The 19,520-nt window shown below is 40.2% G+C and overlaps 1 protein-coding gene across 1 annotated transcript; it reads left to right on the top strand.

Moving 5' to 3' along the window:
- Positions 1 to 9,030: 9,030 nt before the first annotated feature.
- ky (kyphoscoliosis peptidase) lies at positions 9,031 to 18,074 on the top strand. Its single transcript, XM_062996361.1, has 6 exons — positions 9,031 to 9,177; positions 10,311 to 10,425; positions 10,740 to 10,857; positions 11,831 to 12,022; positions 12,163 to 12,353; positions 15,340 to 18,074. The coding sequence occupies exons 1-6, from the start codon at positions 9,031 to 9,033 to the stop codon at positions 16,677 to 16,679; spliced, it is 2,103 nt and encodes a 700-aa protein (XP_062852431.1). The 3' UTR covers positions 16,680 to 18,074.
- Positions 18,075 to 19,520: the final 1,446 nt, after the last annotated feature.

Raw genomic sequence — 19,520 nt, 5'->3', positions numbered from 1 at the left:
GCATAAAAAAGGTTTTTTAAGTGAAATGTTACCATTAAAATGGTGAACACATTTTATGCTAAATGTACTTATGTTAAAAACTGCTGGGACAAGAGAAAACTGTAAGGGAGTTTTATTCACTCACATACTAGGCAGTAATACTATATATGTCAGATTGTAGGTTAAAATTTCACCATCAGCAAACATTGTAGATCAGCGGTGCTTTAGGTGGGATAAGGCGTAGTTATTGTAACAGACCTTTCTGTGGTTGTATCGTGACAATGGTTTGATGGACGTTTCTACACGAAGTGAGTGAGTTTTGACCCTTTGGGGCTTCCATAGTTCATGTAATAGCATGCTTGGCTAACGCGAGGACTCTCGGTACCGTAACAGAAGAAGTTAATAAAAGTGTTCTGCTTCCGACAATTTGTGAATATACCGTGTATTTATTTCTTTATTAAGCAAGTGCAACACTACGACGCTCAGTCACATTATGATAACAAACCGCAAATGAAACAAACGGTGACCAAGTCCGCCCCACACTTTGAGAAACGCTGTCTTAATGAGAGATGCCGTGCACGGTCAAGGTGTCCACATGAACTACGGATGACTCGCAGGGCCAAATAAAATTTGCGTTAACGGCACTATTTTTTAAAATCGCGTTAAATTGAGATCGCGTTAATGCGTTATTATCGCATTAACTTCGACAGCCCTAGTTTTAAAGTTAAGGCGTAAAGTTCGTTTTGTCAGATAACACAATCTCCATGCAACTGAACATATATACTCAATCTGCATTACTTAAAGGAATGGAGGCGGCACGGTGGCTCAGTGGGTAGCACTGTCGCCTCAAAGCAAGAAGTCCTGGGTTTGATCCCCAGGTGGGGCGGTCCGGGTCCTTTCAGTTTGCATGTTCTTCCAGTGTCTGCGTGGGTTTCCACAGTCCAAAAACATGCAGTCAAGTTAATTGGAGACACTGAATTGCCCTATAGGCGTATGGGTATGTATATGTGTGTGTGTGTCTGTCTGCCCTGCGATGGACTGGCGCCCCGTCCAGGGTGTTACTGTGTGCCTTGAACCCACTGAAATGCTGGGATAGGCTCCAGCACCCCCCCACCCCCCTTCCCCCAGCAACCCTAATTGGATACGCGTTAGGACAGTGAGTAAGTGAGTAAAGGAATGGAATATTTCTAATAATAGTCTTTATGTCATTATTTTTTTTGTTCTTTCAAAATTTTTATATCTTTTTTAGAACATCTTCTGGGATGAAGGAGGTTATTTGTTTAGTACACAGGTGCCATTAGTTGTCTACAACATTTTGAGCTGTTTTTGGTCTTACACTATTGAAAAGGGTAGCACTGTCACCTCACAGCAAGAAGGTCCTGGGTTCGATCCCCAGGTGGGGCGGTCCGGGTCCTTTCTGTGTGGAGTTTGCATGTTCTCCCCGTGTCTGTGTGTGTTTACTCTGGGAGCGCCGGTTTCCTCCCACAGTCCAAAAACATGCAAGTGAGGTAAACTGGAGATACTAAATGGTCCATGAGTGTGTTCAATATAACCTTGTGAACTGATGAATCTCGTGTGAAGATAAACTACCGTTTCCTGTCATAAATGTAACCAAAAGTGTAAAACATGACGTTAAAATCCTAATAAACAAACAAACAAACACTATTGAAAAAGCCACCATAAAGCTTGCACAGATAATCCTATATTTAAAAAGCAAAGCTGTCCTGTAAGTATAAAACCCTACAGTTGTCTAAACCTTTTTACTGTGTGTTCTGGAAAATAACAGTTCTCAGATGGCTAATTTTGCAGTCAGAAATGCAGATCAATAAAACACATGACCTTGTTTTCCAGCTTCCAATGGCAGAATAAAAAAATGTTGCATAATGCTGAATAAAAAACTAACAACAAAGAACTCAGCTCATCAGCACCGCAAATCTAAAGGGGGCGGCCAGGGTCCAGCAACAAAAAATAAATGTTAGTGCTGGTTTTCAGAGGATCTGTTCAATTCCAGGCTGCGAAAATGCTAGTGGGAGGATTCAAGTCTTAGTTTTTCTTATATGCACATTATAAAAACATATTTTCAACCCAGTTTTGAGCAGTTTTGCACTAAATATTTGCTGTTGACCCATTTGGAGGTCATAAATCCTTTTATACAGTGTTGTGTTTCCATCTTTTGCATTTAGTGATGTCTACAGTTTATTGGTAAGTTGCCCTGTTCATCTGATTAGCAAATCTCTGTCCTTCAGCAAGCGTCATTAAGTTCAGTACACAACATTTTAATGATAACGTGTACCAGCTTGATTTTTTTTTTATTTAGTGACTACAGTTGCTTCATGAGATTAAGTAGGCTCCCAACAAGCACTACATGTAAGTGAAATGATGTTTGACAGCTGTCATCTTTTTCTGTGTTAACACTGCTCATAAAATGTAAATAATTAAATAATAATAATAATTAAAAAGACAAACATATGATCTCATATTTCTTATTAGAAGTAGATCCTTAATATGTAGTATATACTTATTACATTATTATATACAGTCCTCTTAAAGCAGGTAAAATGGTGAGATCATGATCATCATGATCAAATTATGAGAGAGCTGTGGTTCATCACTTTGAAACAAACTTTGTGAGACAATCAGTTAAAAAAGAACACATATCAGTGAAAATAATTTAGCACCTACCATACATAATATTGTAAAAAGATTCATTAAATCTGGATAAATCTCACTTCTTGTACAACAAGGCTAGAAACCATGGTTACATGTGTGTGACCTTCGAACACTCGGAGGGCATTGAATTAGAAACTGTCAGACTGTTGTGATCAATATAGCCACATGTGAACAGAAAACTGTTGTCACTTAACACAGTCTGATGCTAATCTGTAAAGAAAATAAGCCAATGTCTCTACCATAGCTCATCTCATATTGACTGAACAAGAGTGGAAATGTGTGCTATGGTCAGATAAGTCCAAGTGTAGACTTGTTTTTGGAAGAAATAGACATCAAGGTAAACACAAAGGATGTTATAGTTTACTTGCATGTAAGTGAAGAGGCTATTGATGCAGAGACATACATTGGAATGCTTCCAACAAGATGACATCTTTTCCCAGAAAGTCCAAGGTTATTTCTACAAGACAATGCCAGGCCTCATTCTGCACATGCTACAATAGCTTGACTGACTTTCCTGAAGTCCAAAACATCTTTGAAAAAACAGGAAAATCAGACAATTATGACCACTGATTGTTGAGCAGCTGAAGTCTTGTATCAAGCAAGAATGGAGAACAAATCCACTTGCAAAACTGCAACAATTAGTGTCCTCAGTGTAATTACTAGTAAAGGTAATGTGGCAAAGTGGTAAACATACCTCTGTCTGAGCTTTTTAATTGTGTTTCAGTCATCAAATTCCCAATTTGTTTGTATTTCCAAAATACTATTTAGTCAGTAAACATTATACATTTTATAATACTATAAATTTGACAGTTAAACAAAGGTTCAGAAGAATTACCGAATCAAATATTTTCACAGAATGTCACAGAATTAGATGTGTTAATATATCATCCTAATGTCTGGGGTAATATTCTCATGCTTACTGTTACTTTAAAAAGCCAGCAATTTAAAGCTTGGGTCACTGTGGGGAAAAAAGCCTCTGAACATTTTAAAAAGAACTTACTTAAATGACAGGAGAAGGAATGTACAGAAATGTTGGTCAGCTGCATTGTTTGACTAAGTGTAATAAAAATAGTGCAAAAATGCATACTGCTGTTCTGACTGCAGAACAGGTCTCTACAGACTGGCAGGACCTCCTGACCTTTAAGCACATAATAAACCAGTGGGAGGTGCCCTATCACATTCAAAGATGATGTTTCTCCTTGTCTGTAAATAGCTATCCATTTTATTAGGCTCTTTAATGGAAAGAAATCTTACACATGTACAACTGAAGGCAGTGGGCACAGAGCAGGAATACCCTGGACTGGGCGCCAATTCATTGCAGGGCTTCAGGTGTCCCCTTCTGCAGACACAGCCAATAGCATAGCTGAGTTTCAAGCCCGGATCTCAGCAGTAGTGGGCTAGTGTAATAGACTGCTGTGCCACCCGAGCTTCCTATTGGATTATATAATTATTATATATGTAAATAGAAACAAGCTTAAATTCCACTCATTTATACTTGTAGCAAGTGCAAACCAAGAACAATTAGCTGAACATCCTAATCCAAAGTGAATTACATTAATGCTTTGCATCTTCTCTGGCATACTACACAATGAATTTTGAACAACATAATTTGCATTTTGTAATTTTTGAAAATGTAATTGTAATTGTATATACTGTATATACTGTATATATATATATATATATATATATATATATATATATATATATATATATATATATATATATATATATATATATATATATATATATAAATTTTATTTAGCTATTTTAGAAACTTGTCTTTAATTATAAGTTTACTACTCAAGATGACGAAAGACTAAACAAGCACATACTAAGTGGCTTCAATAGGAAAAATGATCTTGATGATGTAGATAATGAACCTGCATCAATGAATAGCAAAATTAAAAAAAGAATAATGGCTGATTATTTCAGTACTACTCCAGTACTACAGCTTTCTTGCACTCATAGATGGGATTATAGGAGAAGTTTCCTTGGTAATTACGTTGTCTTGACATGTGAGTGTACTTCATCTCCAGAAATATATTAATTAGTTCAGAAGTGCTAAGGTTAAGCTTCAGGTGAACTGACATCCATGAGGAAATGTCCACAAGACATGCTGAGATGCAAGCAATGTAAAGATGTGACTTTACCAAGAGAACAAATGTATAGATAAAACAGAAGAGGACCAAGTACTGAACTTCCAGTTGGTACTCCATGTAAAAGTTTGCATGGAGCTAAGTCTGTGTTTTCCAGACTAAACAGGATATACATATAATTGTTCATTGTGTCAAAGATTGTTGGTGGATCAATAAGTATCAGGACTGATTATAGTTAGTTGCTAATAAATCAACTCCAGGCTATTATGATAATTGTATTTGCAAAGATTAATCTGAAATATTTTGACATTTGGCTACTACTGAAATAACTATTAATGTATAACTGACCCTGGTACTGGGTGGCACCCACACTACCAACTTTAGGCACAGATGTACTAAATGTACTATTACTACTGATAATATTCACCATGTTTATTTTTAGAGGAAATTATCGTAATTAAATATGACCCAACCCTACATAAGCGTCCCTTCTGTTTGTATGTTACAGACGAGAGGTAGGTGAACACTATGCTGTTAGTAGGAGGGGAAACGAAAGAAATAAATCCCTCACTGTGGCTGCATGTTGGCAGACAGCTGGAGGGTAATTGGTGAGTGGTAATTTGGCCTTCTAAAGTGCAGTATGTGAGAAGACCCTTGAGAACCCCAGGCAGAATGCCCGAGCCAATAGGAACAGTTTTTGGGAGTGGGTACTATGTATGGAAATGAGAACTGTTGTGTGTTCCTCGCACATATAAAGTATCCATCAAGGTCAGGACGGGATATTTGTGATTATATTCACTGAAGGACATTGATCTTAAACAGTGGGGACACCAACAATGTGCATGTGAGGAACTTTGTTCATTTAATTAGATCTTCTTAGTTCTTCTTATGTCTCTGCAGTCATGTGATAGATATTTAATGCATTTCTCAAAAATAAATATAGCCTGTAATTATAGGTTTATTTGTGCATCTTCTTACACATTTATCGTTAACCTTACACCAGTGTGACCCTTTCCAGCATGTACTCCCCCACTTACCCACCCCCTCCCCATTTAGCTCATTGGTTGTTCTGTTAAGCCCAACTTTATTTTTAGGCTGTTATCCTCTGCGAGGCATGGAAACTGCGGGTCGGGAAAAAGATATAATACAGACCCTCTACAACACAGGACAAAAGACAGTTGTACATGGTACAAATCTGTTTGTCCTTTTGTGTCCTTTACTATTTTGTGCCTGAGGAACATTAAAGCTGCTGACTGTACAGAGAAGAACTACTACACAGTAAGAGTCTCAGTTTAACTAGAAATCATAAATGTATTTGAGTCTGCATTGTTTCAGAGTATACTGCATTATTGAGATGCTTTGGCAGGACAGTATAGTACAGGGCATAGACATAAATAAATTCCCATAACAATGTATTAATATCAAGGATGTAATATGATACAGAATATTTATTTCCCTCAAACGAAACTCTCATGCTTGCTGGAATATTCTCACACAAGTCCTGAATAGTTTGTACTGGGATGCTAGACAATTCATTAAGAAGGAAATGTAGTTCCCTACAGGATAAGTGTGGTGGATAACTACTTTGCAGTCTATACCTTAGAGCGGGATTAAGCAGAATTAAAACCAGTTGTCACAGTATGGCAAGTGCTTGTAACAACCAAGTTCTCGGAAAAAGAGTAAAAAAAGAATGGTGGCATGATTTTGTAACTGTGCCCCCCCCTTCCGAACTTCATTGTGTTTTTTATACAAGGTTTCTAATGGCAGCCATGAATTCCATTATTTGTAAAGCTTAGAATGTATTTTTTTTTAACTGGGTCATATACACCGATCTGCCATAACATTAAAACCACCTCCCTGTTTCTACACTCATTGTCCATTTTCTTAGCTCCACTTACCATATAGGAGCACTTTGTAGTTCTACAATTACTGACTGTAGTACATCTGTTTCTCTGCATGCTTTGTTAGCCCCTTTTCATGCTGTTCTTCAATGGTCAGGACCCCCACAGGACCACTACAGAGTAGGTATTATTTGGGTGGTGGATCATTCTCAAAACTGCAGTGACACTGACATGGTGGTTGTGTGTTAGTGTGTGTTGTGCTGGTATGAGTGGATAAGACACAGCAATGCTGCTGGAGTTTTTAAACACCTCACTGTCACTGCTGGACTGAGAATAGTCCACCAACCAAAAATATCCAGCCAACAACGCCCTGTGGGCAGCATCCTGTGACCACTGATGAAGATCTCAAGGCTAGCCAACTCAAACAGCAGCAATAGATGAGCGATCGTCTCTGACTTTACATCTACAAGGTGGACCAACTAGGTTGGAGTGTCTAATAAAGTGGACAGCGAGTGGACACGGTATTTAAAAACTCCATCAGCATTGCTGTGTCTTATCCACTCATACCAGCACAACACACACTAACACACCACCACCATGTCATTAACACTGCAGTGCTGAGAATGATCCAACACCCAAATAATACCTGCTCTGTGGTGGTCCTTTGGGGGTCCTGACCATTGAAGAACAGGGTGAAAGCAGGCTAAAAACGTATGTGGAGAAATAGATGGACTACAGTCAGTAATTGTAGAACTACAAAGTGCTTCTATATGGTAAGTGGAGTTGATAAAATGGACAGTGAATGTACGTAGAAACAAGGAGGTGTTATGGCTGATCAGTGTAGGTGCTTGTGTGGCTGTAGTTATAGGGCATGTAAACTGTCAGCAAGCTTCAACCCTTGTTCCACTTTGCATTTGCATTGCATTTTCGGCATTTAGCTGAAGCTTTTATCCAAAGCGACTTACAGTACTGTGATAGTATATTATCTCAGCAATTGAAGGTTAAGGGCCTTGTTTAGGGGCCCAACAGTGGCAACCTGGCAGTGGTGGAGCTTGAACCAGCAACCTTTTGATTACTAGTACAGTACCTTAACCGCTAGGCTACAACTGCCTAAACTGCCTACAACTTTGCTGATGCTATTGTCCATGTTTGAAGCATTGTACACTGACATGACTCTGAGATTGTCTCTCTTAAATGGAATCAATTATAACAAATAAATAATAATGTTGAAATGGATAAATCTGCTAACTGTTAAAGCTTGAAGGGTAGTGGTTGCTCAGCGGTTAAAGTACAGGACTAGTAACTGGAAGGTCACTGGTTCAAGCCCCACATCTGCCAGGTTGCCACTGTTGGGCCCCTGAGCAAGGCCCTTAACCCTCACTTGCTTAAAGTGTATACAGTCACAATTGTAAGTCACTTTGGATAAAGGTGTCTGCTGAAAATGTAAATGTTTAATAGCACGGTGGCTCAGTGCTTAGCACTGTCATCAGCAAGAAGGTCCTGGGTTTGATCCCCATGTGGGGCGGTCCAGGTCCTTTCTATGTGGAGTTTGCATGTTCTCCCTGTGTCGGTGTGGGTTTCCTCCGAGTGCTCCGGTTTCCTCCCACAGTCCAAAGACATGCTAGTGAGGTGAATTGGTGATACAAAATTGTCCATGACTGTGTTTGACATTAAACTTGTGAACTGATGAATCTTGTGTAACCAGTAACTGCAGTTTCTGTCATGAATGTAACCGTGGGTGTAAAACATGATGTTAAAATCCTAATTAATAAATAAATAATAGCTGGTGCACGCTTTTAACAGGCTATAAACATACTACATTTTATTTGTGTGGCGAATAGTGTTGGTGTGACACTTCAAAGTCAAGGGTTTTTTCTTGTACTGTTTTTTATTTTCTCCACCTTGTGTATGTCTTACCCAGTTATTGCTCAAACAGTTAATCTAGCTTATATTTGTTTTTTTATATTTTGTATAGATACAATCAGCAAGATGACAGATATTATGATTGAGAAGCACTCTCTCCCTTTTTCCTGCTTGCCATGCCACATTCAACCTGACAAAGAACCAGTCACAGAGAAGAAGCCCCATCATGGCATGCAACAACAGGAGCTAGAAACTCTTGGAATGGCAAATGACCAAAACAATAACCCAAGTCAAAGCAGTGCAGAACTGGAGTATAAGGACACAAAGTCACTATCCATGGACAGACAAGCACATGCTCATGATCCACACTCTGAGCAACACATCACAGAAATGCTCCACTCTGCAAATGGCACCAAAAGCAACCCTAAAACGTTTACTTTAAAAAAAGAAGGCACACATTCAACAAAAGATTTATCCCCTGCTATTTCCTACAAGACTGTATTTGAAAAATGGGCAGTGCTACAGTATGAAGAGCAACGGCCAAGCACAAAGCGTCAGCTCTCTGCAGAGAGTGCATCAAAATGTGTGAGTGTGAGCAAGAGGAGCACCTCGACAAGCAACAAAAAAGAAGTGGTGAAGCCTCACTCACCCGCCAAGCCTGGCACACAGCCCAGGAAAGCCTGTCTGCCCATAAGATCCTCCTCCCTGCGGAGGCCAAGAAAACAGCTGTTCAGCAGCACTGGGGTCTTCCTCAAAGTGGACTCATATGCAATTAGCAAAGGCAGGGAGGTGAAACACAAACACACACACACACACACACACACACACACACTATCAAAGTAAAAAATATCTCATTAAAGGCATTACTGTTTTATTAGTGTGTATTTATTTATTATACTTACAGTGCATGAATCCACTTCCAATTTAACAATGTCAACTTAAATGTAAACAAAAAGTATGTAAATATAACAATAAATACATCATTGATTAGGGGAAAATGTAATAGGACTCCCTTAAAGGTCCCCTACAAAGGAATGCAAACATCTTTTTTTGCATTTCCCCCCAATTTTCCTCCCAACCTAGTTGTATCCAATTACCCGATTGCATTACACTTCCTCTTTACTGATGTTGATCTCCACCCTGAGGAGAGCCGAGAGTAACACACGCCCCCTCCGACACGTGTCGTGCTTCCTCTCCACCAATGCCGATCCCCGCTCTGATTGAGGAGAACGAAGCTAACCCACGCCCCCTCCGACACGTGGACAGCATGCCGTATGCATTTATCACCCGCACTTTGAGGAGTGCAGTGCAGCTCAGCGTTGTGTACGGAGAGGACACACCCTGAGAGCACTCTTTTCTCATCTCTGTGCAGGCGCCATCAATCAGCCAGCACAGGTCGTAATTGTACCAGTCATGGGAGAGAGACCCCATCCGGCTTAGTCCCGCCCATATCTGAACAACAGGCCAATCGTCGTTCATGTGGCCGTTCAGCCTTAGCCGGTAGACAGAGCTGAGATTCGATACGATGTATTCGAGATCCAAGCTCTGGTTCCAGCGTGTGTTTTTACCGCTGCGCCACCTGAGCGGCCTCCGGCATCCCCCTTTTGAACAGCAGTCAATCGTTGTTCATGTAGGCGCCCAGCCTGCCGGATGGCAGAGCTGAGTTTTGAACCGACGAGTTTGAGATGTCCTACCGTTGCGCCACCTGAGCGCCTAGGAATGCAAACATGCTTTAGATTTAGATGCTTTAGCAAAATGTTTTAGATTATATCGTTTTAATTTCATTTGGATCTACATCACAATAGGCTGCTAACGTATTAATCACACTGTTATTGCTCTATGCTCTTATGTGTTTCTTTAGCTGAAAGAGCAGGGAGTGTTTTCAGCTCAGAGCATCGCTCATGCAATCACACAGGGGGCTAAAGATGAGTTAGAAAAGATCAGGGCCATATGGGTTTGGCTCTGCCATAATATTGGTAAGTATATGAACACAGATGTTTTATGTACACACATGTTCTTTCCTTGTGTGATATACATGTATCCACCACAAGGTACACATACCTGTAAATAGCAACTAAGTACTTGTTAATGAAACACTGACATATAAGACATCTGACTTTACTATAGTAACCAAATCTAACCAATACATTTATATGTGTTTCATGACTGTTCAAGATTAAACTGAAATTGAAATTATTAAGAAAATGTGAATTTCTTCATTAAAATATTTACCACTAGTGCAAATAATTGTGGACATAACTGTATGTTGAACATAATTTTGTTTTTTTAGAGTATGATTTGGAGGGGTACCTTGGTCATTCCCCGAAACTTTGCACCCCTGAGGAAGTCATCAAAGAGGGTCGGGGACTGTGCAGTGGTTTTTCCAGCATCTGTCTGGATATGTGCAGGTCATAAATAAAACTATTTCACTTCTAAAAAATAAAAACAGTCATGAATTTATTTTAGAGTTTTACTTAACACCATTTCTATGAATTACAGTACTTAAATACATCAAAATTACTATTTTGTGATGGTGGTGTAAAATTGGTGGTGGTGTTTCCCCCCACGCTCTACAACACAGCAATAAGAGAGCAATAAAATGTGATTCATAATGTTTTTAGACTAATTAAGTCCTGTAATAAACTTTGCGGCCTTGTGTATTGGAGGCATTAACATCAGCGATGTTCTCCTAGTTACAAACCCAAATCAGAAAAAAGTTGGGACAGTAGGAAAAATGCAAATAAAATTGATTTTATGATTAGATTTTTATTTAAATGAAGACAGGATGAAACCAAATCATATTTCATGTTTATCTGGTCAACTTTATTTCATTTGTTAATATACATCCATTCCTGCATTTCAGGCCTGCAGCACATTCCAAAAAAGTTGGTACAGTTAAGCATTTACCACTATGTAATGTTACCATTTCTTCTCACAACACTTAAAAGACATTTTGGCACTGAAAATACCAAGCTATTATTTTCTCTCATTCTTACTGCAAACATGTCTTAATAAGATGTGCAACAGTGCAGGGTTGTTGTTGCATTTTTTTGTTTAAAAATTCTCCACACATTCTCTATTGGGGACAGGTCAGGACTGCAGGCAGACCAGTCCAGTACCTGTATTCTGTTATTCCACAGCCATGCCTTTGTAATGTGTGCAGCATGTGGTTTTGCATTGTCTTGTTAAAAAAATTCATGGACAACCTTGGGAAAGATGACGTTGTGAAGGCAGCATATGTTGCTCTAAGATCTCAATGTATTTTCTGCATTAATGCTGCCATCACAGAAGTGTAGATTATATTTGCCAAGGGCGTTTGGATAAGTGGCATTTGTAAATGTAACTCTGTATTAAAGTTCTTTTCCTCTGTGTGATCTGTAGAGCGGTAGGTATTCAGTGTGAGGAGGTGAGTGGCTACAGTAAGGGTATTGGTCACTGGCCTGGGCAGAGGCTGGCAGATAAGCCCTCGGATCATATGTGGAATGCTGTGTGGGTAAGGGGGCAGTGGGGGCTTCTGGATGCCTGTTGGGGGGCTGGTACTGTCAACATGGAAATCAAAACATTCATCAAGAGGTTAGAATCCTATCAGTCATTAAGAGTCACTTTCAAACATACACAAGCTTTATACACTTTGATGACAGCTTTAAAGTACTTTGATTTTATAAGTCTGATGTACAGTATTAAGTGATAAAATCACTTCACATGTCTTTTAGGTTTGATGATTTTTATTTCCTGACTGAACCGAGTGAATTTCTAAACTCTCACTTTCCTGATGATGAGAACTGGCAACTCCTGGACACTCCAGTCTCTCTAGAGCAGTTTGAACTGAAGCCGATAAAGACCTCAGCGTTCTTTACTTTGGGACTGACACTTCTACAACCCACACAATACAAAGTAACCACAGGTAACAAACACACTCACAGTGTGCTTTACATTTAATCTTCATATTAATACATGTTCTCACATGTGCTTACATAAATACAGTGGATGCACATCTACAGTTTATAAGGAAAACAGATCTGAGAGGCCCAAAATAACTTATTCTGTTCTCCATTTGGGAATTTATTGTGTGCTCAGAGGAAATAGGGTCAATATGTTATTGTTACTAAGATTTCCTGAAACACTGACAGAATGCCCTCTACACACTGCCAGGACACAAACATATAAACAATAAAATACAGTTAAAAAAGTGAAAACTGCAGATCACTTACTAAAACTTACTTACTAAAACAGTCACAGTGATTGTGTTGCATTTTTAATTTGATTTAAACTTTACCTAATCTTTAAACCTTTATGTAAACAGAAGAGCCATCATTAGCAGTGGGTGTGGGTTTAACAAATTAAATTTACAGTATATGTATTAATGTATTATAATATACTATTATATAATACTATATACAGTATAATACTATATAATACTATTATATAATATACTATTTTATTAATAATAACCATAAATATAATAATTAAAACAGGGTGAGTCAAAATTATATTAACACTAATGGATCTATTCCCCACGAAATGTGTGTCCATCTGTTTCTTTACATACTGTTTTAGCCTTCTTTCACCCTTTTCTTCAATGGTCAGGACCACCACAGAGCAGGTATTATTTAGGTGGTGGATCATTCTCAGCACTGCAGTGACAATGACATGGTGGTGGTGTGTTAGTGTGTGTTGTGCTGGTATGAGTGGGTCAGACACAGCAGCGCTGCCGGAGTTTTTAAATACCGTGTCCATCTACTGTCCACTATATTAGACACTCCTACCTAGTTGGTCCTTTTTGTAGATGTAAAGTCAGAGACGATCGCTCATCTGAGTTGATCATCTTCTAGACTTTCATCAGTGGTCACAGGACGCTGCCCACGGGGCACTGTTGGCTGGATATTTTTGGTTGGTGGATTCTCAGTCCAGCAGTGACAGTGAGGTGTTTAAAAACTCCATCAGTATTGCTGTGTCTTATCCACTCATACCAGCACAACACACACTAACACACCACCACCATGTCAGTGTCACTGCAGTGCTGAGAATGGTCAGAACAGCATGAAAGGGGGCTAAGAAAGCATGCAGAGAAACAGATGGACTACAGTCAGTAATTGTAGAACTACAAAGTACTCCTATATGGTAGGTGGAGCTCATAAAATGGACAGTGAGTGTAGAAACAAGCAGGTGGTTTTAATGTTATGGCTGATCAGTGTATATATCTTTCATTTGTGCATTGGTGCAATAGTACATGTACTGTATATTTAGTGTACAGAAGTAAGTGTATATAATTTTGCATTTAATGTGTATTTACATACTGTGAGGAACTATGCACTTAAGATTTTCACTCACCATTATGTGATGTGACAATAAAAGTGATATACAATACTTGCAGGTGATTGCATGGCCTAGCCAATCTCCTACTGCATATCTTGTAGTAAATTTACGCAGGATTTAGAAATTGTGTTCATCAGAGGGACCCCTTAACATCTGGGAATTGAAGACAAGAGGAATGGGTCAAAAGTAATCAACAAACCATTTTTTAGATTATATTTACTTATGCTTATTAACAAATTATTTTATTTACATCACTGTAAGTTGTCAATTCATAGATATAATAATATTTTTTCCTCCCTCATAAGTAGTAAGAAAAGTCTAAGACTGCTAAAAAACTCTAGCCTAAATGTTTCTTTCCAATTTAGTGATTTAGTCACTAAGCTAGTTCCTCCTATTTCATGACAGGCTATATATCACAGCTGTCAGCGAGAAAATGATAGTTCTAGCTACCAATTTCTGTATCTATGAGCTCACAGTGGCCCATGATTACCTATGGAAGGCATGGCAGTGAGGAATGCCTTTCTGTCCACAGAACAGAGCTGGTTATGCTCTCTTGTACTCCTGACATGAACATTCATGGCATTAATAAAATATTGCTAATAATAGGACAAACCTTTTATTTACACCACTCCATTGTGATCATACCAGGAATGTAATATAAAAGATGGGAATCATGGTAAAGCAGCATGTAGGGTTGGTGCTGCACTGTTTCAGTATCCCAGGTTCAATTCTCAGCTTTTGTTTTTATAGAATTAAGAAAGCTCTTGCTGCTTCCAGGTGAGTTTCTACTACATATTTTGGTATCTGTCTACATCTCAGAAATATGCCTGTAAGTAAATTGGCTTCTCCAAATTGGCCCTTATTTTTGTGCCCAGTGAACCTGAGAGCGGATCTGTGTGACAATGAGGACAGTGATAACTAACACATTTTCTGCATTTAGCAGACAGTTCTATCCAAAGTGACTTACAGTATTGTTACAGTATATTGTCTAAGTAATTGAGGGTTAAGGGCCTTGCTCAAGGACCCAACAGTGGCAACCTGGCAGTGGTAGTGTGGCTTATTTCAGCAACCTTTCGATTACTAGTCTAGTACCTTAACGGCTAGGCTACAACTGCCCATTTGCTTAACAAACAAATGAATAAATGAATAATTAAACATTAATTTTCTTATTAAATAATTAAACATCTATATTAGCTGTCATGAAATGGGGAGAACTAGCTCGTCCTGGGTTCGATTCCCAGGTGGAGCGGCCTGGGTCCTTTCTGTGTGGAGTTTGCATGTTCTACCCATGTCTGGTGCTCCAGTCCAAAGAGAGGAATGTCAGGTTAATTGGAGATGCTAAAGTCCTCCTAGGTATTAGTGTGTGTGTGTGTGTGTGTGTGTGTGTGTGTGTGTGTGTGTGTATTTGCCCTTTGATGGACTGGGGACCTGTCCAGGGTGTTTTCTGCCTTTTACCCAATGAATCAGACCCACCGTGACCTTGGATAGGTTAAAGCGGTGGTAAAACAGACAGTGAATGAATGATTAAACCTAAATAACCTGTTTTATTAAAATGCTGAACTGTTGTCCCACAGAGGATGGGGAGACAACAGTGTCCATGAGCTCATGCAGACCGATGACCTTCGCCTACGAGCTGAGACAGCAGGACACTAAGAAACAAGCCACAGGGCAGCGCGAGGTCGACGGCTCATGTGGTCTGCTGTCAGTGACAAAGCAGGGCATGAATCTGCGCCTGCTGCCGCCAGAGCCAGGGGACTATGAACTAAAGCTTTTTGCTCGACCAGAGGGTGACTCTGGCACTCTGCTCTGGGTGTGCACTCTTGAACTGGAGTGTCCAGCTGTCCAACAGAGCCAACCTCTACCTGATAACCCCTATTTGAGCTGGGGCTTAGGGTCAGGGGCAGGTGCACTGGGGGTGAAAGGCTGCAATGTACCTGGGAAAGATGCCCTGGAGGTGTGCGATGCAGGAGAGTGTGAGGTGGTGCTGCACACATCTCGTCCCCTGATGATGGTCTGTGAGCTCATACACCCTAAGCTTGACCCTGCTTTGTCTAAACGCTGCATGGCACTGCAAATCGCCGCAGAACAACTTGTATGCAACGTGCTGTGTCCCTACAAGGGCTATTACCGGCTTTCTGTATTCGTTCGTGATTACCACGATGGAAGTGGATCATTTCAGAACGTAGGTAACTTCTTGCTGCGGCATAAAGGATTAGAAGTGAACCAGAACATGCTGCACCCTTCAGATCTTGGCCCATGGTGCGGCCCAGGAATTCGCACCCAAGAAGCTGGACTGTTCAACTTCAGCCATACAAGAGCGTTAGTGAACGTGCCACAGGGGCGCTGTAATATCACGTTCCACTACACATTGCCAGAGCAGCAAATCCATGCAGTCCTAACTGCAGAACAATACCAGAAGGGCCAGGAAAATCAGCCCTGCTTCCCACTGTCACGTCACATCTTGCTCACATTCACAGACAGCAAGGTGACGGTCAGCGTATCCGTACCAGGACCTGGAGTATACCGCCTGGGTCTGTACGGACGCACGGCGCCTCAGCAGGACTACATACCGCTGTGCGACTACGTGCTACGAAGCGTGTGCGACAGACGTGGAGATCCGTTCCCTTTTGTGTATTCGGCATGGAGCAAAGGGTGCGTGCTGCTGGAGCCTCGTGGCGGCCTGTTGGCGCCGCAGAGCTGGGTGCGTTTCCGAGTACGGGTGCCTTCGGCGCGGAGAGTAAACGTGCTGGCTGAGGAGCGAGCAGATCTCGGTATGAATAAGAGCAGGGTGTGGGAGGGCGAAGTCTTTACAGGAAATGTTACTCAGGTTAAACTGACCGCTGCCACTTCGGACACCAATGACATGGCGGTGCTCATGACCTTTGATGTCTCTAATCTGGAGAGTGAAACATGACAGGAATGAGTTTGTGGGCAGCAACAAGACATTTTATTGGAGTATGTCTAAAATTATGGGTTTTTTTTTCTTTTTGCATTGGATGTACATTGTGACATGATTTTTAAACGGCAATTAAGCATTTTAATACTGTTACCATGAGTATTGATATTTTAAATGGTCAGGGTTTTGTCTGTACACTATCTACAGTTGGTGTCTAAAGTTTACATATACTTGCCTAGGACGTCTTTGTCATTGCAGTCTTTAAAGTTTAACTGATTTCGGTTTATTGGAACATGTTATTATAAATATTAAAATTTTCCCTAATTTAGTCATTCCCAATTCCCTGTTTCAATTCCACTGCTGCTTGCACCACCCTTATGCTGGCCACGGAAGCCCGAAGACTAGCACCCGTCCCCTCTGACGTCTCCTCTGATGTGAGGTCACAGGCTGCTTCTTTACACCAGCCAGCAGTGGATTATTAAAGAGAGCTGTACTGTGTACAGAGTCATGCCAATCTTCATGTTGGAACACATACTTTTGGTGTGTGTGTGTGTGTGTGTGTGCGCGCAAATTTTTTTCTTCTTTTTTTAATTTTGTCTCTCTTTTCGGTGTATTGTGGATTTTCTGGAAGTATGCTGGGTAATAAAATATATATACATATGCAAAAAGTTTCCACACTTTTATATTTTGTGAGGGCGGGAGGAGTAGTAATTGGTCGTGTCTGAGAAACTTTCAGGATTTAGAGTCATCTGATTTCCACCTTTATGGACCGCTCAAAGAAGCTTTATGGGGAAGAAGATTTTCATGTGATGATGATGTGGCTACACGCTCAACCAAAAACACTTTTTGCTGATGGCACTAAAAAGTTGGTACGACGCTGGAAAAAATGCATCGGAAGGTGACTAGAAAAGTGATGTTATTTGTTTTTAAAATGAGTTTAAAAAGTGCTGAAACTTTTTGAAGAACCCTCGTATATGCACACTATTCAGTTGGTGGTGTATTAAGTTCTATAATGTATTTAAACTTTGTGCATAATTAAAAAATGTATATGAAACAGTGGTCTCTTTGTCAGGGTTAAAAAGAAACTGTTGGAGGAGGAAGTTTGTCTCTTTGGTCAGATGTAATCCAAGAAACTGCTCCAAAATATAAACCTTTAAGCTTAACTGAACAGGCAGAAGAATGTTCTTTTTATTCTAGTTTATTACACATTTTTGTGACAGTGGTAGCCGAGTGGGTAGAGCTTTGTGCTATCAACTGAAAGGTTGAGATTTTGAATCCCAGCTCTGCCATGCAGCCACTGTTGGCGCCGTATGATGGCTGACCCTGTGCTCTGACCCCAGCTTCCAAACAAGCTGTGATATGCGAAGAAAGTATTTCGTTGTACTGTACACTGTATATGTATATATGACAAATAAAGGCATTCTATCTATTCTATTTTTGTCCCAATCTAATCGAATTACCCTATTTGTATTTTAGCCTCCATTTAATTCTCCACTTATGATCTATGACACGTGCTAGATGCTTTTTTCACTAAGAGGCAGGTTCATACAGAGATCTATATTGAGTACAGAGAGTAATGCACTGATCTCCATTATCCTCCATCTCATTGTGTAGGTGCCTCTGATCAACCAGCAGAGTTTGTTATCCTCTCCACCAATCCCACCACGGACGAGCCAATCGTTGTTCGTATAGGCGCTCAGCCGAATTCGAGATGTCGGCTCTGGTGTGCTAGACTGTTTCACCGCTGCACCACCTAAGCACCCTTCCATGTACTTTTTGTGCAGTCAAACTAGTCTATGTGTGTGTTTTATATTGGCACAACTTAGAATCCAACATATCTCTTTAAAGTAACACTGGAAGTAAAATGGGTCAATACAAAAAAAAAAACACAAAAAAAAAAAACAACAACTCAGTAGCGTACACTCAAATGGCAGTAATATTTTACGGGTGGTGTGTCCCTTTTTATTTATCTTTTTATTGAAACCAGGAGCAATATCCTGCTGAATGTGTTTTGTCCAAACATTCATCTAATAAAAAGAGGTGAGATACTTTAAAGTTCTACTTTTTAATATTTTGTTAATGACAGTGTTGTGAATAAATTCTCTAAAGATCAGGCAATAAGAAACTACAGCAGAGAGCAGGAATTCTGTCAAACTATGGGTGAAATAATGCTGGATGTTGGTCATTAAAAGTAAAGAAATTTGCTATGCAGTTACTGTGATTTTTAAAAAATATATTTTTGTTTATGCATTTTCACCCCTTTTTCTCCCTTTTAGCGCGTCCAACTGACCGATTGCGTCATGCATCCTCTCCACCAATGCTGATCCCCGCTCTGATTGAGGAGAATGAAGCTAGCCCATGCCCCCTCCGACACGTGGGCAGCAGCCGTATGCATTTTGTCACCTACACTTTGACGAGTGCAATGCGGATCAGCACTGTGTACAGAGAGACGCACCCTGACAGCACTCTTTTCCCGTCTCTGTGTAGGCGCCATCAATCAGCCAGCAGAGGTCGTAATTGCATTAGTTATGAGAGAGTCCCTATCCGGCTTTTAATATCCCACCCCTATCTGAACATCAGGCCAGTCGATGTTCATGTGGCTGCTCAGCCCAGCCGGCAGGCAGAGCTGAGACTCAATACGATGTATTCGAGATCCCAGCTCTGGTTCCAGTGTGTGTTTTTACCGCTGCGCCACCTGAGCGGCCAGTTACTGTGATTTTAAATAAATAAATAAAATCTAAGGTGCGACAGCCCAACTGTCACGAGAGGCTGCTTGTCCAATAAGTAATTTTTCCAAATTTTACATAAATAAATAAATTTGAGCCTTACAATGGCTCAAAATTTTGGTAACACTTTGTG

This window comes from Trichomycterus rosablanca, chromosome 5, assembly GCF_030014385.1.
Source record: "Trichomycterus rosablanca isolate fTriRos1 chromosome 5, fTriRos1.hap1, whole genome shotgun sequence".
Lineage (NCBI taxonomy): Eukaryota > Metazoa > Chordata > Actinopteri > Siluriformes > Trichomycteridae > Trichomycterus > Trichomycterus rosablanca.
Note: the sequence above shows the minus strand (reverse complement) of the source record. Positions and strands in the feature narration are given on the sequence as shown.

Bases quoted from the DNA above. Each gene is read 5' to 3' on its own strand.
- ky (XM_062996361.1), top strand. From the start codon at position 9,031: ATGTGTGAGTGTGAGCAAGAGGAGCACCTCGACAAGCAACAAAAAAGA. The intron at 10,858-11,830 runs GTCATAAATAAA...TGTGATCTGTAG, and splicing joins ATCTGTCTGGATATGTGCAG to AGCGGTAGGTATTCAGTGTG. The intron at 12,354-15,339 runs GTAACAAACACA...GTTGTCCCACAG, and splicing joins ACAATACAAAGTAACCACAG to AGGATGGGGAGACAACAGTG.